Raw genomic sequence first — 21,254 nt, 5'->3', positions numbered from 1 at the left:
CCTCCAATGTCCTTCGCAAACTGGAACAACTGCTGTGTGTGTGTGTGTGTTTAATCTACAATCACTTTTCAGTGTCCCTAGAAAAAGTTCAACCAAGAGGCATGTCAACACAAATTACGTATCTAAATGTTACTTTCATGCCTGTAAAAGCATTGTGTGTGGGGGGGTATGACGCATATTTGTCTTGAGTGTGTGTTGTGTTTATTGATCCAACCCTCAGAAGAATCCAAAACATGGCTTAGTCTGTTTTACCTAAGATAAAACATACTATTATTTTATTTTATATTTATTTTATTTTAAATATAAAATATAAAATCCCTGTCCTCAAGCAACCTTTGTGTGCCTGAGCTGTGTGTGTGTGTGTGTGTGTGTGTGTGTGTGTGTGTGTGTGTGTGTGTGTGTGTGTGTGTGTGTGTGTGTGTGTGTGTGTGTGTGTGTGTTTATATTGCAATTGTCACTTCAGTTATTTTCTATTGGGAGATGTCTGCTGGTGTGTGGGGGCTGGAGCTGAGAGGAAAAAGAGAGGCTAGCCAAAATGAGAACAAAGGCAGGCCCAATTCCCTCATCGACCCTGTTAATTTTAGTTCAGCTTTTCCATTTTGTTTATTTTTTAACCCCTAGTCCATAATAAAGTAAGATAAATTTGATTTAAATACATAAATACATACAATTGTTGTGTGCAGCATTCGTAAAGAGCAACGTTTGTTGTGTGAGTGGTGTGGTTATTAAAATAGCAAGTTTTTTTTGCAAGATATTGTATGTTTCTACTTCACAAAGGGGCTACTTGACAAATATCAATTAGCATTTTAAAAACAGTTCATTTGTGCAACAGGATGAAGTTGTTAGCTAAAGGTTATTCAAAATGTTAACAGCAGTTGCATAATGTGCTTTGTTGTCATGATAGCAGTAATTTTGGAGAATTTATTTTGTACTAGTAGAAATGAGCTAAAGTAAAATTTAGAAAAAGGTTAAAAAGATTTGGTTTGTTTGGCAAGCCCCAAGTCATGGTGCAGCGACATGTATCAGCCTACTGATCTTCATCAGAACAATACTGTAAATGCACAGGTCCATGGAGAATACTTGTGTGGGTATGCTTGGTAAATAGCCCACTGACTTCTATCATCAGTAATCACAATTTTCAGGGCCAGTACTGTACTGGTCAGTACTTTTTCACAGTTTTGTTCCCACATATTACTTAAAGTGGCTATCATCGATATTTTTATAATATATCAAAGGACTATGTGAAATGATGATATGTTGTTTTCACTTTCCCTAATATGGCCAAAAATCTGTCATTGCGGGTTTAACGATTGGTGAGAAAATTTATTTATACTGTTTATTCATCAAGGTAGAAGATTTAGTAAGATTTTACAAGTGAGACTTAATATAGCCACACTTTCCAATCCAAACACATTACGTATTTCAACAGTAAAGCAAAATTTGTAATACTGAGATTGAGACTAACAGCTGTTGTTCTGGAATAAATCTTGTGTTCAGTTGGAATTTTGGTCCAGTCTCTCCTCTTGTCCTCTGGGGTATTAGTTATTAAGTACAGGGTGCATATAGCACACATTTCTCCCAGTTGACTTTAACTCTCACAATCCACTTCTACCTAAATCCTTAAATTGCTTTGGCCTGTATGCTGATCGAATCATCCTTCCTGGAAGCCTCTCGAGACCAACCACAACCCACAGGGGACATTTCATGTTCTCACTGTGCAGGTTTTAGTTGAGCTCTTAAGCTTTTATGCATAACCTTCATATTGTACTGCAAAGCATTACTGAGGGCTGTTCAGGATACTGTGGGTGACGGCATTAAAATGTATGACCCACAGCATAGCCCCCTCAATATCTTAGTATGCTCTCCAAGGAACTACAGGAGCTAGTACCAATTTATTTATTGTTTTTAATACCTCTATTCTCAAGTAATACATAACCCTGCAAAGTGCTTTGTTAGGGCTACAACTAATGAGTGTATTCATTACAGATAAATAGTTGTTATTTTAATTAAATGATTGCTCAATACATGATTTATAGAAATAATGACAAATACCATCATAAGTGGCCAGAACCCAAAGGGATTAATTTTACCTTGTGTATTTGTTTGCATCAACAGTCAACGTTTTGCAAGATATTCAATTAAAATTGCCATTGATGAAGTTTTATTTAAATTTTGATTAAAGCGAGCAGAAAGCAATAATGGCTATTCAGTAAATTCATAGTTAATATACTAATTAATCTTACCTGGTCTAGCATCTACATCTATATATTCTCAGCTGTATAGTTTCAGTTTAAGGGCACAAATGGCAGTGAACTAAACCAATTTTAAGGCTTAATCTACAGAGGAAGTTACTGTATGGATCAATACAAGGATTCTTGATTGTGGTGGGGTTTTTTTAATCACAGAGACTACCTCTGTTAGAAGGTGGCCTTGGAGAACACACACACACACTCACTCAAGATCACACTTCGCATGTGTAGTCTCATATTATTAATTCTCTCTCTCTCTCACTCACACACACACACATCCTGGTCAGCAATATGTTTCTGAAGCTGCCGGCCATGCTTGGAGGAAATGTGATCTGACTCATAAAACATTGATGGGAGGATATCTTTAGAAACTTTTCCTTCATTGCTTACCTCCCCATCACAACCCTATCCTGCTTTCCTTTCTTTATCCATCCCACTGGAGTCTCTCCCTGTCCCTTTTATCTTTTTCCTCTTCAATCTATGGCGGCTGACCTGGGTTAAACGGTAGCTGGTGTTCCTTTTAACCTACGTTGTGAACTGAACAGCTGAGGAATTTTCTTCCTCTTTTCAGTACGGCCGAATAGTATGACCTGAAAACTGTATCAAAGTAAATTGTCAGATTTATCTCAATTATAAGAAATGTAAATAACTAACTTTAATGCTTCAGTGCATGATATTTCCCCCTCACAAGCCCATGCCCCCATCATTCTCTCTCTTCCCACATTAGCAGAAACCTATTACAGCTGGTTGCTTCATCGTCACTGAGAGAAAGTCTCATTTTCCCCACCATCCATTTTGAGTCGTTTTTTCCCCACATTTGCCGCATTTTATTTGATTTTGAAGTAGCCGAGCAGAGGAAGAGATGCGTCTGGGTGAAATAGCAGTAATGGAATGTACTGCGGTTGCTTTGTAGGGGTTGATATGAGTGTGTGTATGTGTGATTACATCTTGAGAGATGTTTCAGTTTAGATCTGACAATCTGACAAGAGAGCTAGAGTACCTGTGAGCACAGGATATGTCGCCCTAACACAATGTCCCTCGCCACAAAGACACGTGTGAGTGTCTTCTCTCTCCCATGTGTCAGTCCATATTTCTGTTTACAGAGTTGTCTGTCTGTGTGCATCTACAAAACATGCAGGTGTATAGTGTGCTGTTAGGTGAGACAGAGTTTCTGTCCGCCTATTTTGTAGATGTTTTGTTGTGTGTCTGTCAGTTTGTCGCATTTAAAGCCTCTGGTTATCTCTCTGCTTATGTAAGTCCCTTGGACGACACCACTTTCTAAACACAGCCATGCTGAGCAATACAGAGAGACTTGTGTGGAGCCGATAGTCTTAATTAGCTTTGTAGCAACTCATTTGGCAATGGCTTGGATGTAACGGATGTTTATTATTATAAAAAAGTTACGCACTAAAGCTTTAAAGTCCTTGTTAAATGAAAACATTTTTTTTCACCTTTTAGTGAACTATTCCTTGATGTTTAGCCAGTAGGTGCAACATTTGCATTCACACAATCCTGAGGTCAATGTGAATAGTCACATCGAGGTTTAATATCAGCATTTATGTGCTTCCAAGGAACCTGACGTTTCCTTAATAACCCAGCTTTACATGGATTTATGTGATGGCAGCGTTCGCTTACTGTGAGACGGATGTAGCAAATTAGATCCAAATGATGGCAATTCAGTCAGATCACATTGATGCATTCACAGAAGATCCTGTTGCAAGACCTATTATAGAGAATTAGGTGGATAAGATGCAGTAACATAATTGCAACATCATGTCAAAGAAGCACAGGCTCAGCTTATTCTTTTTGAAAATTTCCATGAAATATTTCTGTGTTTGTATATTTGCACCCATATTAAAGTGCCCTTATTATAAAAAAAATCACTTTGTGTTATTTTGTACCTCTGGTGCTTCCACACGCATACAAACTTGGAAAAAAATCCATCCATGCTGTTTTGAGTGAGATACGGTTTCTGAATGTAACCTGCCTTCAGTCTCCAGGTGAGCTGTTCAAAATCTGCAGGGCTTTCTACGTCAATAGCCGAAACAAAGGGGCTAACCGTAGCATGCTAGCTCGTTCTCAATGGCAAAACACTGCTACAACACACACTAGTTCACCATAATCTACAAAAGAACTACTTACATGTCCCTGTTCTGCAGGTATTCCACGTAAAGTTGGAAGTGCGCCCTCGTTTAGAAGAAGTCTCCCAGCTAATCCTGCCTTGTAACTGACCAAAGTTGTTTAAACAGCTAGCTAGCTGATATGATCCTTACCTAGCTACTGCGCATGTGTGACTGTCAACAAAGATGTTACAGTAGTGAGATGTCTCACTCTGTAGCTAAAACAGAGACCTGCACACAGGGTGAAAAGAGGAGCTGCAGCAATGTGCAGTACAACAAAAATATGGTGTTTTTTGAAAATTAAACCATATAAACCTATTCTGGTACAACCTCTAAATACAATTATGAACCTGAAAATGAGAATAATATGGGCACTTTAAAGAAATAGTTTGACAATTTGGCAAATACTCTTATTCCCTCTCTCGATCGAAACCACTCTCATGTCTTAGAGTGGTATCGATCGTTTCATCTAATTCTTGACAGGAAAGCAAATAAGTCTTTTTCCGCAAATCTCAATGTTGTGATTGGATAATGATGATTTTAGATGTGACATTAAGAAGGTGTGTGTGTGTGTGCGTGCGGGTGTGTCTGTGTGCGGGTGTGTACGTGTCAGACTTCTGCCAGGTGGAGCTGCGTCTGTTGGCTCACCTCTCCTCTGACCCTGAGCTGCTCCGCATTTTCACCAACCCGCAGGCGGACGTCTTTACCATGTTGGCCTCTCAGTGGTAGGTCTCTCACTCACACACACACACACACACACACACACGAACAGCTTGCCAAGGTGAGTGTTGATGCCTGTGTGTCTCCTAACAGTAACACGTAACAGCAGCAAGCACATTTTATGGAAGGCTATGACAAATGTAGAAGCTTTCATTAAATGATAAATTAGGTGATTCAAACTTCCAGTTGGTCCCCCACAGTGTTCCATGAACGGGGAGAATGCTATTGTAACCATCTTTCCCGCAAATACCCTTTGATTTTGTTTTCCAGTCCAAAAAAGACCCTCAATCATTATTGAACCATAACAGTGCAACTAGGCTCTAAATAAATTAGTTAAATAAGTAAATTAGTGTCCTGTTTTTCTTTGGGCCCTCTGCAGTCTACTCAGTGGTTAGATGGAAGAGATTTTTCAGTCCATAGTATTCCCTGATAAAATTCCAATAGTGCTAACCCTAGACTTACTAACTTACTAACCCTATTTTTATTGTGAAGTTTTAAGAATAGCTTTGCTAAAGCGACACGCCTGTTGATTAGAGCTGATTAATTGTCAACTATTAGTTGTCATTTTCTTCAGAGGAATCTGTATCTTTCTGCCCCTTCAGTTGTCAGTCTGGTTGAACCATAACTTACTAGTGCTTTTCTCTTTACTTTTTTTGCAAACTCTGCAACCAAAATAACATCTAAATGCAAAAGAATATATTTAAAATATAGAGTAGTCTCCTTAGACTTCTGGCTGTATCGAATCAAACTTTTGTGGCAGGAGATGACAAACTTTTGAACAGTAGTGTACCAGATAAAAGAAAAAGAAGATTAATGCCTTGCCAGCAGGAGGCAGTGAAAACCCAGTATGGATTCCTATCAACTAGATGCACAGTGAAGGGAAATGCTCCCATTTGAGTCACCCACTGGAGGTTATAGGTTAACCATAATTTACCTTAACCTGGCATTTAACAGGGAGAGAGAGGCATTGCAAGTGTAATCACTTCAATCAATTAAGAGTCCTTATCCTGAGGCTACAAGCATCAAGACATCTGACATCATGAAACTCTGGAGTCTTGAAGCTCACCAGATACGGTTTTAATTTGTGTGTGTGTGTGTGTGTGTGTGTGTGTGTGTGTGTGTGTGTGTGTGTGGTGGGGGGGCCGGGTACTCTCTCAACACTGATCAGCAGTGGCAGCTCCCAGTCAGCCCCTCCAGAAATGCCACTTTGCAGACGTGTCCTCCTGCCCTGTCTGATCCGCAGTACTACGGCTGTCTACGAGTCACATTACATAACTGTCTCTGTCTGTCTGTCCATCCCTACCTCTTTCTCTCTCCTCCTGTCTATGTTCTTATCTGTAGTCCCTCTGTCTCCTTGTACTTCATGTCCTTTTAACCTCCATATCTCACATAGCTTCTCTCTTTATTTGCCTTTTTGTTCTTGTAGTGATTTTCTGCTCTCCTTTTCTATCTCCTCCCTCTCTGTGTCACTTTTCTCTCTTTTCTACTTTCTCTATGTCCCAAGGTTGTCCCCGGTATCAAAAATAGTAATCCATTGTATAACATTTTTAATTTTTTTATACATTGGTCAACCAAGGACTGCTTTTGCATATTTCCCTTTAAAAAAAAAACTTAATTTTAGCTTGTACCATCAGTTAATTCTCCAACTGGATTAGAATTTGATTTTCGAACAAATCTTTTGACCATTTTGTTCTCCCCTGACACTCTATATGTACAGTGTGTATATTTTAATGTAGTATAGAATCAAACACGTCTCTCTCAATGTGTTAATCTTTGTCACTCAGGAAGGGGGTGAGTGAGGGTGAGGTGACTTCTGAGGATCGGGAACATGCCAAACGCATTGTCTACTCTGTTGTATACGGGGCAGGTAAGTACAAACACACACACACACACACAGTCACACTCTCATAGATGAACATACAGATTCATTAATCAACTGGACAATTTACCTGTATTGTCAAAATTGTGGTTCATTGTGAGAAGAGGGTAAATGTAGCCAAAGATATCAATCAGAAATAAAACTGAAAGAGGAGGAGGAGGGAAGAGATTGCAGTATCATAAGATTTAGGTTATCTTTCAACAAAGATGCCCAGTGATTTCTGCTGGGATAGCATTTCTTTCATGCCGTGGATCACATTCCTGATTCCACAGGGCGGGCAGGGATGAGGGGTAGATGGTGGAGGCACAGGAAAAGATAAAAATAGAGAGGAAGATGAATGTATAATACACCGATGTGGCCCAAAAAGAGACTTGTCTGTGTCACTTGTGACCCATTTTTGGTTCACACACATGTGTATGCTCTTGTGAAAACACACACACACACACACACACATACACACACACACACACAACCAGAGTCAAGTGCGTGTAATGTTTTACACATGTATATATGAACCTGATGTGGACATGTGTTTGGGCATACAAAACAAGAGCATGTGCATTTGTGCTTTCACCTGTGTGATAAAGAGAGGTTTTGCACTCTTCATCAGGTTTTATTGCCAGTGGCCAGTTTAAATGCTTATGTAGAGTATATAGAGCTTTTTTCACGCCAGCTTTTGCGATGGTGTGTTGTGAAATAGGCCATGGGCTGACTAATAATAAATGACTAATCTTCAAAAGTCTGTAGTATAATAACAGTTTTGATAACTTTAGAGTCTGTTGTCAAAACTGCTATTATACCAGACTGTAGCACCTTTTCAAAACACAGTTAATCATGCATGTCTCATTTATGTATGACTGCCGTACCTGCAAGGCTTCTGCTGTACAGTGTTCTGTGCTCATTATTTTCATATTTAGTATATATAGTTATCTCTATAATCTTTAGGTACATCGGGACATTTTTTAAGGGACATCTGAATCAAAAATGATAAAGCTTACTTACATGTTATATCCTGTTTAAGAAACTGTGAAATACTTCAGTGTATGTCATGCATAAAAAGGTTTTGCTGGTTCATACAGCTTTCATACCTAAGGTGTCGATGTTATTGTATGTGTTTAACTGAATTTGACATGTATGAGTACTGATGTTCACTTAGTGGGCATTCACACAGCCTGCTTTTGGCCGTCAGACGGGGCGGCAAAAACGCAGGTCTTTCCATTCATTTTGAATGGGGGTAGTGCGTTTAGGCTGTAGCGAAAAGTTGAGACAGACTAAAGTCTACTTGTGCTACATTGGGGGTTAAAGAACTCAACAGGACGTCACACAAATGGGCCGTTTAATTGACCACTGTTTTTCTGTCTGAACACAGCCTTACTTTAAAGTAAATGATCAGTAGACTATACATGGGCTGTATTTGTGGTATACAGCTAAATAGATTGCACTAGTTATCAGCTCTGACCTGAACCGCATGGTTTGAATGAAGCTTGGGAACTGGCTGTTTCTCACTTTGGATGGAGTATGCATATAGTGCATTGTAGAGCTCAACAAAATCTGATGCTCTCAAGCTGATGATGCGTTCTGTGGCATTTCTACTTTAGCAAGAGTCACTTCTCAGCGGGAGAAAACAAACATGAGAACAAAAACACATTCACTCACACACACATTGATGAATGAGTCAGTTCTGGGAAACACATTAAACCACAACAACCAATGAGGCGAATGTGTAAAAGCTATTCATTTGAGACATGTAGGGGGGCATGGGATGCATGCAGTGACAATTCATAAAGCAAAAGGTCAGTGCTAAAAATGTTGAGAAAATATGGAGTGCGTAAGGAGATATAATGAGAGCAACAAAGTGAGATGCTGAGAGAGGAAATGTAGGCTAAAAGCAAACAAGACAGGGGAGGTGGTGAAGCAGAGAGTAATGTAGGGGAAAGGGGAAGAGTGGGTGGGGCTGGGAGTAAGAGGGTATATGAGAGGAGGAATAGAAGGAGCTCCTGATCAGTATCTAGACGGACAGCTCTTCGCGGTAGGGCTCGGCATTGTATCGACTTTATAAGGTATATCGATATATTTTCAAACGAGATATAGTTATATAATCCATTTCTACCGTAAAGAATCCATTTCTATCTTCTCTCACACTCTCCGCACCCCCACTCGCTTACAGGTTCTTCTGCAACATGTAGGGAGACACAGCGCCGGTCCACACTGCTGACATCTGCCTACAGTTTTATTTTTATTTCCACAGCTGCATATTTTGTTAAGTAGGAGAAGAAAACCTGTAATTACTAAATACTACTGTTTCCACTAGCAACGTTCTGTTGTGGTGGCCGCTGCGGCTAAAAACTCTATGAAAAAGAAAAAACATTAGTTACTGGATCTAACGTTAACCTTGACATACAATTTGTAACACTGATGACCTGACAATGCGCATTTAACCTGCGCTGGACCCATTCATGTGAGTCAGCTGTCACTCTGTGAGCAGAGAATCCAGTCCGCAGTGTAGTTCAGACACTTCACTGATAAACTAGGGAATTGTACAGTAACAATCAGCTTCATGATCAAAGAAAGATTTTGTATCTGAGTCTGTTCACATTGTTTAAACAACTGAAGGAACCTTCTCAGAGATAAACCTGTTTGTTTCTAATATAGGGCCTATATTAAATTGCCTATATTATATGCTATAATATAATCTTTTATAAAACAAAAATTCATTTACTGTACATATGTTGCAGCTGTATATTTACAAACAGGGAAGGAAACCCTGTCTTTGCATTTTATTTTAATCACAGTCACTTAACAGAAGGATGTGTTGCCATGGATACCAAATACTAAAAGGAAGCTTTCTCTGCAAGACAATAATCAGATAAGGGAGGAGGGGCAGAGCAATGCTATGGAGTCATGAACACACACACACACACACACACACACACATACAGTATATACGTATTCAAATGGGTCAACCAATAAAGTAGGTGGTGAGACAGAGGTATAATCTGCAGTGGGAAAATAAAGAGAAGGAAATGGAAATGATAGAGGTTAACTGGTTACTTTTTTATTTTTTTCAAAGGGACATATTCCCGCAACTGTGTACCTGCCACACAGACAGACATGCCAACTCAAATGAATTCAGATGTCTTCATCTGCTCCAAGGCTTTTTTATTTTATCCTTATTCTTAATACAAAAAACATATCCATCTTATATCTATCAAGTATTCACTGGGGTGCCATTTTGCCAGCAAAAACACTTGAATACAGTACTTAAAGCGTAACTCTCGCCAAAATGCAACCTAGGGTCTTTTTGTGAATGTACCCAAGTCAAACTTTTGTTTAAAAGCATATTTAGGATGGAAGCGCCACTTTTAAGATTTACCGTATTCTCATTTTTCGGTTAAAGGGCCTTTTGAATGGGGGAGCTTGGACTTTTATGCTAGCCTCAAAATAGCTATTTTTGAAACACTAAGAAGGCTCGAAACAACATGAAACTTTGCTCCAAGTATCACCAGGGGCTCTACTCATGAACTTGAGCACTTCACAAAAAGACCCTAGGTTCCATTTTGGCAAGAGTTACGCTTTAATGGTAATCTTGTCCAAGTCAACTTTTAGGAACTAAGAATTAGAGGTCAACCTATTATTCTGACTAAAACTTTATTTGAAGTATATTTTATATTGATTCTTAAAACATTAAATTGATTTGATTTATTTGCGGCATTCTCATAGATATTTTATTAGTATGTGTTTTCTCGGATGAGTTTTCACACTGGCTTATGATACTGCAAAAACTACTCCCTGTCCCCCCTGCTAACCTTCCTACCAGCTCTCAGCTATTTGGCGTGACATTATTCATCACCAACCACACATTAACTCACAGCCCTTAGAGCTCCAAACCACAAACACACACACACACACACACACACACACACACACAGCAACCGTGGCACTCTTTAGCTCACCCTCTACACGCCTCTATCGATCTGTTCATCACCTTGTAGCCCGCTCCTTTACTCTTGTTACAAACTATACACCTTTAACACTTCCTGGGAAAGCACGTCTATCTTCACTCAACACACTCACACAAACACGTCTCTTGCCCTGATCCTGCCCCACCCTCCTTTTATATTGTCCTCTTCTATCTTTCACCTTTCTACTTTTTCTCTTCATTTCTTTTATCCTCTGGTCCAGTCTGTCCTCTGTTCACTCGCCCCATTTCAACTTTCTTCTCTTTTCCTGGCCTCTCCTATCTCTTTTCACACTCTTCAATCAGTCATGATAAAGGTAGTTTTGCTCGATTTAAATTCACTGGTTGTTCATTTGTCGGCTCAAGGTCTTTAGCAGTTAGGTCATTCACAATGCAGATCATCACAGAAAATTGATATTAAAGGAATAGTTTGACATTTTGGGAAACATGCTTAATTGATTTCCTGTCGGGAATTAAATGAGAAGATTGATGCCATTCTCATATCTGTATGATAAATATAAAACTGCAGCCGGCTAGCATAGCTTAGCACAAAGACTGGAAACGAGGGTACAGCTAGTCACTAATTAACACGTTATGTCTTATTTGTTTGATCCGTACAAATACTCAAGTGTAAAAACAACACATTGCAGTGTTATTGGGGGTTATATGCCAGGTGCAGTAACTTCCTACAGTCTAACCCTCTGCAATAAAGCAAATAAGTGTATTTCCCAAAATGCAACACTTTTCCTTTTGCATACTTCAGATATTGCCAACTTTTTAGCTAACTCTACTAACACTTATTTGTGTGTGGAAGATAATAAATCAATGAGGAAGCTGTAATCTAGGACACAATGAATTATCATGGCTAATAATTATACTTAATCATAGGCTACTATTTATGTTATATCTGCATGACATCAATGTCTTCCTTGTAACTTCTCTACCTGATGTAAGCTTGCATAGTTAAATACTAGTTAGCCAAATGCTGTTCTCTGCAGGTCGTGAGCGTCTGTCGGGGATCCTTGGGGTGAGCGCTGAGCAGGCCAGCCGATTCCAGGACAGCTTCCTGCAGACCTACAAAGAAGTCCATGCCTTCATCCAGAGGACCATCCAGCAGTGCCACAAACAAGGTCTGTGTACATTCAAATTCCCATTGTGTATCCCATATAGCCTAAAGCATTGCCTCAAGGTTATGTTGAGTCTTAATGCTCCTAAAGGGAAAGACATTGGAGAAAATGTGCCTCATACTGTAAGAACGGTTTCCTAGAATTCAATAGCAAAATGTTTATGTATAGGATTAAAGGTTAGGGTCAGACAGCAACATGTCCCCACACACATAACTAAAAGTGTGTGTGTGTGTGTGTGTGTGTGTGTGTGTGTGTGTGTGTGTGTGTGTGTGTGTGTGTGTGTGTGTGTGTGTGTGTGTGTGTGTGTGTGTGTGTGTGTGTGTAGGTTAGGACCTGCACTTTTGACATACACTATGTAGTTTGAATTTCTTAGGTGTTCACCCACACTCTCTTTGGATTTTTGTGTGTTTGGCTGAGGAAGAAGAAGATGTGCTTGCATTGGCAGTAATGAGACAAACTGCCATGGGTCAATGCGTAAGGGGGACGAGGTGGATGGTGGGGGGGGGTTAGAAGGGGCTGATGGTTCAGAAGGGACACTCAATTTATATTCGGACTGAACTGCCAACACTGCACACCTGAGACCTCATTGCAGACAGTACATGAGCCCAGTGTCGACAGGCAGAGGGATGAGGTCAGTCTGCGCCAAAACAGATCCTCCAACCTTTAACACTGAGGCCTATGTTTGGGTTAAAACCTCAGCCTCAGGTTTGGTATCCAATCCCATCTTAACTTTATCTTATATTTGCTGTATCAGCTTTTCCCTATCTAGTAAAAGCATGTAAAAAGTCAGCAGTTAAATTATAAGCCAGTTACACCCCAATCAAATAGTAGTCTCTGTGAGAAAGAGCCAATTGTATCAGTACTAACAAATGCCACTTACTCTCAGGCTTTTTTGTATTGAAAACTGGATCCTTCTTCATTTTATCTTGGATAACACTTATTGTATAAATTAACCTTGTTTTGTAGTAAACATTGTCAGCTGAGATGGTGTATACCTTTGTCACAAACACTGACCCCACACAGAAAGGTGATCAGCCATCACCCCACAGCAACATATCACCGGTGACACTACCCGCTCATTGCTTTCCCTTTTTTCCGTTTCCTAATTGAAGCCTAATGGACTCATTCTTCCAAAATGCTGCGCACAGATCACCGTGTATGTGATGTTGCGTCACACAGTCGCCTTTAATTCAGCTCATCACCATGGTTATCGTCCCATCGGAGACAGTGCCGGAATTTATTTTCCCCACTCGCCTCACACTTTGTCTTGCTGTCCTTCAGTCTGTTTATGTTTCTTTTCTGTGTCTCCTCCTTTTTTTCCATGGTCCTGCCTATCTGTCTCTCTTCCTTTTACTCTTCCTCATCCAATCACTGTTTTTATATCTCTTTTCCATTTGTCTCTTCCCTCATTTCACATCAGAAATTTACAGTAGCTGATTGATAAAATAGTCCTCTGTAACTTGTGCTGGCTTAGGGGATATAAGGTATCACACTAGATGGCTGTTTTAGCTGTGCTGTGACTCAGGCAGCAGAGATTAATTCATGTCTGGGCTACTCGTCCACTCTGCACATCCCTGAGTTTATAGTTGATTGGTATGATACAGCAATATTTTGTTCAGAACTTTTGGATGCTGGCAGGCTGAGCAGAGATGAGGTGAACAGTGCAGGTTCAGCTACTGTCATATTTGTTGAAAATGTATTGGACAGGGCAACATGAATGTGAGGTCAGTATCACAATGTGGGTGTAATAGCAGAGAGAGGAGAAGAGAGGAAAAAGGCTTTGGATGTAATGGGGGAAGAATAACATAAATGTAATAACCCAGAAGAAATGGGCCAAAGATGAGGACTAAAATATGAATATTTTGATAGTTTCTTTTTATTATATACACTACAATTAATTACTTTATAGCCATATCTACCATGACTGCGCTTTTCTGAATGGTCCATGCTCGCTGTCCTTGATATTAAAATGAGATAAAGCCACCACACTGGGTAAGCCTGTCCTGTTGTTTTTTTTATATCAAAGGTTTTGGGATGAATGCTGTAACAAGTGAATGACTTGTAAAGACTGCCTGAGATAAAAAGACAAAAAACCAGCCAACTCTTCTGAAGGCCACAGCAGACACAGGGAAGCCTAGATCTGCATAGACCCTGCTGTGCAAACACAAAAATTGTTCATGCCCATACTCATGCAGATATTTCAACTGCAGATTCTTGCACACAGTGGAGCTGGCAAAGGCTTGTCATTAATAATGAAGGGATTTGCAGTTTAGCTGTTGCTTCAGCCTTTTATGCTCTGTCATGGATAATGGTCCGCACAAATGGCAGCAACACTGAGTTATGTGGGCAGCTTCAGTTCAAACACCACACACACTGATGATGAGAAAAGTCAACTTTTGTTCTCTGAAATGTTACTTTACCAACATCATTGTTATAATTAAGACATATATTTGCCAGTGAATATTACTAATTTGTCATTATGGGTGCTGAGATACAAAAAAAAAATAATTTTCTTACCAGTCTTACTTTCCAGTATGCTAGGCAATTTCGCAAAATTAATTTGACAATAACAATAAAAATGTTTTTTCAATGTCTATATATATTACAATATGGCTCATGTATACAAAACTACATAGAAACTAACCAAATTGATGTTCAGTGTAATGAACTATGTTCTGCTGTTGTCCATTGCATCAGACCAAACATAGACCTTTAAGCCCCTTGGTTTCAAATCTTAAGAAATGAAGTGGCTGTAAATAATATTTTTTATAATGACAATGTATCAAATGACAATGTAAAAGGGATCACTCTTAGCAATGAACATACAATTATCACCTGAATCTTCAGCTCCCATCAGCGTTACGGAGCTTTATAGTGAGTTTCTGCTCATCTTTTGGCTGTCTGGTTGCAACTTTACTGTTTTCGTTCACCCTCACTGCTCTCATAGCGCCATTTCTGGTCAAAGCAGACAGCTGTTTCAGCTAAAAAGCTCTAAAACCCCACTGTGCACTACCCGCTCAGAACCACATAGCACACCGACAAAAGTAGCAATTAGCTGGTGACCATATTAGAGCATTTAGCAGCTAAAGAGTCAGATTATTCCCTCAGGAGTTGGTGGTGACCAAAAACAGAGCTAAAAGATAGTGAATATTAAGCTCCAAATCAATGATAATGTTGCTCTGTAACAGCTGGATGTGTAAATAAGCAACTTTTATTAACACTAATAAGTTCACCATAACAACTTAAAAGGTGATGAAAAACATTAACATTCTTAAGTGTGTTTAACCCTTAAAAACTAATCTGCTTCATAAAAACTGTGTGAGTGTGATTTGATGAGATTTTGATTTAAATATTGCTAAATCCCAAATGGTGCATGGAAGTGCAAGACTAACTTGGCTGTATAAGGCCAGATCACTCAGTAAAAAAGCTGATTGAGAATAGGTTGTCAGTGCCTTTAATAACTAATTTGGTTATAAGTTTTTAATTTTGATAAACAATGAAACTATATCATCAGTACAATACCACCAAAAGTTTAGAAATGATGCTATTGAATTGTTTCCTGTCCTAGTTTCCAGTTATGCTGCCCATCAAACGTACTTCTGCTTTCTCCACACTAACAGCCTGAACTTGAACAGCACTGTGTCACTGACTTAACTGCCAATTGGGTATGAAAAACACACACATTCCAGTGTGATTCACACAACTGTCCATGGTTGGAAACAACATTTGTGTGTCACAAAGTAGACCTCACATCCCTGTCCTTGGGCCCCAGAGCAAAGGTCACATTCCTGGTGAAAAGGTCACACGCATGTGTCATGGGTTAATTCACAGGGAGTAAAGGTTTTTGTGTTTGTTACTGTCTGTTGTGCGCTCATTTCCTACACATTTATGCTTGTGTCCGTGATTGTATGTGTGTCTTCTGGGAAGAGGGTCATTCAGGTTCCATACCCTGGTTGGCTTTCCTCATAGTAAGGGATACTAAAGGGATTTAGCTGTAAAGCCTGCTCTATTGTCCAGCTGGTGGAATGTACTGGTCCTGTGTGTGTGTGTGTGTGTGTGTGTGTGTGTGTGTGTGTGTGTGTGTGTGTGTGTGTGTGTGTGTGTGTGTGTGTGTGTGTGTTGCATACCTGCATTTCATGATGTGTGTGTTTGGGTATAATGTGTGCATCACGTCACTGCACATTCTTGTGTTGCCTTCTAATGTGTGTTTGTGTGACTGTACTGGGAATGTGACTGTGTTTCTCTTTGCTTTTGTATTTGAATCATGTGTGTTTGTGTGTGTGTTGTGTGTGTGTGTGTGTGTGTGTGTGTGTGTGTGTGTGTGCGTGCATGTGTCATTGTAAACCCACTGTTACCATAATCATCTATAATGCTTTTTCAACAAATTACTTTTCATGAAACTGTTCTCTTCAAATCTGTAGCTTTAGTTCTGCTCAGCGTGTCATTATGCATGAGTCACTTGCCTGAAAGGAGTTCAGAAATGGTAGAGTGTTTTCATCCACAGACTGATGAGTTATAGGCCAAAACTTAATAAAGACTTTGGATGAGCATATTCCCCTTGTATGTTTTAAAAGGTGGAACTCCACCAATTTTATACCTGTCTGTTTCTGTCTGTTTAGACAAGCAAATATCAGAAGAATGTCTTAAAAAAAAGATATAACAGTTATACCAGATTCTATGTTATAATATTTTGCATTATATTATACAAGAAATGCTTTATATGTATAACAATAATTTGCATTTCAGCAAGATGCAACATCTACACAAGCAAGTTCCCAAATATCATTTCAGTATAACTCTGTTTCTCATTTAATAAACATGACCATTCAACATGGGGGAGAGGGAGGTAGATAAGTAACTGAAGGTCACATTATATTTTTATTCTGATTGTTTGCACACAATTTTAAGTCTTTTATTCCTTGCATTAGGGATTAGCGATATAGCCCTAAAACAGTATCACAATATTTCAGGGTATATCTGCAATAATTATATTTTTAACTATATTAATTATTAATTTCAAGAACATACAATTGCAACAAAATAAGTGTTATGAATAGTAAAATAAATATAATATAAAATATACAGTTTTATATGTCAGCAAAATGTAAACCGTTTGCCTTCAAATATTCAGTAAAAACAAAATAAATCTATCTCTCAGCCCTCAAAGACAGATTTGCTCAAACTAGACTGAAGGCATGATCGCACCTCGCATACATTCTTCAGAATTATAACTGTTAATTATTAAATATATTGTGTTTTTGCTTTTGTTTAGGGTATGTGCTCTCCATCATGGGTCGTCGACGCACCCTCCCTAACATCAACGCCCCCGATTGGGGTATCCGCATGCAGGCTGAGAGGCAGGCAGTCAACTTTGTGGTCCAAGGTAGGATGACAGACATGTCTGTGCGATAGCGTAGGCTTGTTTGCTGGTCTGTAATCTTATTGTTTTACTTCTAATGATCAGGAAGTGGCAGTTGTTTGAAACTAGCTGTTTGTGGGAAAAGAAATCACTATAACACTATTTAATACCTTTAATATCTTACCTTACAGCTCATTTAATCATTAGTCAGCTTCTTCAGTTTAGCTTTCTAACCACTGCCTGGCCTACAGGCCTTTTGCTGGCTAAATCTATTCATCCTCTTGAGTACCCCTTTGCAACTGTGTGGGACTTTGTTTGTGTATGTGTGTGCAGGTTCTGCTGCTGATCTCTGTAAGATGGCCATGATAAGAATCTTCAAGCTGGTCTCCTCTTCCAGCTCACGCTCTGTCAGGTACAACCATTCAACATGGGGCTAGTGACTGAAGACACTCATATTATGAGCCATTTTTCCTAATGTAACAATATGTCCTTCACTCTCTCCCATCATACAGCAATAGAGTTCTCTCAAATGATTGCTGCTGTTACAAAAGTATACTAGAATTAAATGAGTATGTTGGGTGAGCAGGATGCAAAGTACAGGGAGGACTTACTTGAAGCCTGCATGGTGGCATGTTGATGAAGATGCCGCAATATTAGTAGTAGTTGAACTAGGCCTGTACGGAATAGTTTGAGGCTTCAAAGCTTCATTCATAACGTTGACATTGGAATTCTAAATCAACATTCGATTGCTGACCAGCTCTTTTTTTTCATGTTTATTAATTATAACTGGTATTTCTGCACAGTTCAGCACAAAAGATTAGGCTATACGAATATTATTAGTATAATACTATTTGTAGTATTAGATTCCAGTGGTGGCTGCGTAGGATTGTTTCTGACTTGTGTGCTCCAAACATTTCCGATAACTCCAGAGCATTGTTTCTGTCATAGCATAATGTTGCTATAAGGCTAAGGGTGCAATTATTATGTCATCATTATTTTATACCCTTATTGGATTAGCCTGCTGCCTACATGTATTTATGTTGACGAAACTGAGAAAGAATATTCATTAAAGAAAGTTGATTTAATAAAACAAGACTAACTCATTTAATCTGATCAGTCACATCATTCAAATTGAGAATTTTGTTCAAGGAGTTATTTTTATTTTTTATTTTATTTTTTGGGTGATGACGTCCTAAAATATGACAACAGATATTTAAAGCTTGATTCGAAAAGCTCAATCCAAGTTTCGAATGGAAAAAAAAGACATTTGGTACAGCCCTAAATTGAAGTTATAGTCTAGCAGTAGTTGGTGTGTTTATACATTTTTGAATGTGTTTGTAACTGTAGGCTGATAGCACAGCTCCACGATGAGCTTCTGTACGAAGTGGAGGACTCCCAGGTGGAACAGTTTGCAGGTGAATTTACAACTTCCAATATCAAATATTTCCCTTGTATCAAAGACACATGACCTGTGATGCCAAGTATTTGTAGAGTGAAGAATACTGTATGTAAAGTAGTATAAATGCTTGAAATGTGTTTTAGACATTAAGGCTTGTTTTGGTAAATTCATGACAATTCGTGACAATGTTACAATTAAAAGAGAACTCCACAGATTTAGCATTGCATCAAACAATGTCCGACTCACGATGGCCAGTTTTATTTTTTAAATGATCAAAATCAATGCAGCAGATTTTTTTCACCCACATTCTTCTTCCTTGTCAAAACCTGCACATACATTACCTACAATGCAATGACTCTACATGTTTGTGCATGTACTTTGGTGCAGATCTGGTGAGGAGCACCATGGAGTCCCTTCAGCACATTGACCATCTAGGAGTCCATCTTAAGGTGAGTAAATGGATCCTGTAATTAAAATCATCCAGTGATATAATAGTGTCAGTTGTCGTGTTCAACCTTTGTTCAATTGTGGATGCATAAATAGTTTTTTTGCCATGGGACCCAGGCAAATGGAGATGTACACAATAACAACATGGTCCAAGAAATAGGCACATTCAAAGTCTTTGCTTTTACTTGCACGTGTTGTGGTTGAAACTCATACTTCTTAAGTACAGTGCATGATATTATGCCGATATTTTACCCATCAACCCACACTTTTTAATTTTAAGACACAGAAATCATCTTTACTGCTTTTTCACTAAAACAAATATTTACTCAGTGGACTACTGACTATTGAAATGCAAGCCACAGGGCATGACATCTACACAGGTGTGCTGACACACTGACACCTTTCTCTTTTACTGTGTGTGTGTGTGTGTGTGTGTGTGTGTGTGTGTGTGTGTGTGTGTGTGTGTGTGTGTGTGTGTGTGTGTGTGTGTGTGTGTGTGTGTGTGTGTGTGTGTGTGTGTGTGTGTGTGTGTGTGTGTGTGTGTGTGTGTGTGTGTGTTTTCCAGGTCCCCCTGAAGGTGGCAGTCTCCAGTGGCAAGTCTTGGGGATCCATGTCTGAGCTTAACATCCCTCCAATGTCTCCCTCTCCTTCTCTTTAAGTCCTTCCTCTTTTTGCGCTTTCTATCTTTCTCCCCCTTTCACCACCTCTGTTGCTTCTTCTACCACTACGCCTCTGTATCAAATACATTTTACAATATTTTCTTGCTCTGCTCCCTATCCCTCTTGGTGTGTTCTCATCTTTCTGCCTCTTCCTTTTTTTCCATTTCTTGTTACATTTCTTTCTCTTGTAGTCTTTCTGTTTCACTAAGTCTGTCTCTCCCGCTCTCTTCACGTGTCCTGCATCCACATTGCTATGGAAACCAGGCAGCTGCAGCTCCTTCCAGCTCCCAGTTCTTGCTTTCACTCCATCCGTATGCGGGGGCAATGGCAGGAGCCACAGATTGGATCGCTCTTCTTTTCCTTCCTCCTCTCCTCTGTTTTCACACTCTTATTAAGACCAATGCTGTTTTCTCTGCCGTGTTGCCAAGGTGAATCTCCACATTTGAGAGAGTGCTTGATATTTATTGGTTCATAAAATGTGTTGTATGATTTTTTTGTAAAAAGGCATAGCGTTGACCTACTGTGTACCTGCAATTTGGTGTACTGTATTCTATAGAAAACATGCTTGTATTTATTGTTTTGACGCTTTGTGCAGAATAATTCTTGCTTTGAGGTTCCCACTTGATAAACCCAATGACTTTTCTCACCCGGTTTCATTTTCTCATGCAGGTTTTATTCTTTGTACACTAGGCATTAATCCTTAATGAATTCTTCAAGCTAATTTGCACATTACATTTTAGAGCATTTTTAGAGCTGATGCTCTTATTAACTGAAGCGTAGAATATTTGAACAAGCATAATTAGCTTGAATTTAAAAATTCAAGCTAATTAATGTTACAAATGAGTTTTAAATCATAGTTCCCTGACAATATTCTTTTCACCCTTAATTGACGATGATTCTAGGGGGTGGGGGGGCAAAGAGCAATGGAGAGTCAAAAAAGGTCAGTTGTATTCAGCAGATATTCTAATATTTTAATGCCATAAAGTCAGGATATTTTCAAGGACGATTTCTCCAATAAATCACCTTTTTGTTGGTTGCATTCAGCTGATTCAAAGATGATCTAATTTTGCTCAGCCATGTGCATCCAGCGCTTTGCTCTCTCCAGCTCATCATTGATCCACTCGCTTGGCGCTAGCCCACTCTCCCCTTTGTCCTGTTGGTGCCTCTGTCACAGAAGACACATTCCACGAATGCTCGTACACAAGCATACACACACTTAAGAAACACGCCCCTACTCTTTTTTTCAATCTACGCAGCCACCATGAAAGCACTCACATACAATCACCGGCTTCCAGGCACGCTGACTGACTTTCCTTGTCTCTGGCAGCCACAGCAAG

General features: G+C 39.3%; 1 protein-coding gene across 1 annotated transcript in view; it reads left to right on the top strand.

The window, feature by feature from the left end:
* Positions 1–20,568, top strand: part of poln (polymerase (DNA directed) nu) — a 45,513-nt gene extending 24,945 nt beyond the window's left edge. Inside the window, exons 15-22 of the mRNA XM_028563664.1 lie at positions 4,983–5,094; positions 6,874–6,956; positions 11,925–12,056; positions 17,326–17,436; positions 17,746–17,824; positions 18,760–18,827; positions 19,199–19,260; positions 19,824–20,568. Coding sequence (XP_028419465.1) covers positions 4,983–5,094; positions 6,874–6,956; positions 11,925–12,056; positions 17,326–17,436; positions 17,746–17,824; positions 18,760–18,827; positions 19,199–19,260; positions 19,824–19,916 — 740 coding nt within the window. The 3' untranslated portion in view covers positions 19,917–20,568. The remainder of the gene's footprint in view (positions 1–4,982; positions 5,095–6,873; positions 6,957–11,924; positions 12,057–17,325; positions 17,437–17,745; positions 17,825–18,759; positions 18,828–19,198; positions 19,261–19,823) is intronic.
* The last annotated feature ends 686 nt before the right edge of the window (positions 20,569–21,254 follow it).

Source organism: Perca flavescens, chromosome 19 (assembly GCF_004354835.1).
Source record: "Perca flavescens isolate YP-PL-M2 chromosome 19, PFLA_1.0, whole genome shotgun sequence".
Lineage (NCBI taxonomy): Eukaryota > Metazoa > Chordata > Actinopteri > Perciformes > Percidae > Perca > Perca flavescens.
This window is presented reverse-complemented; position numbering and strand designations above follow the sequence as displayed.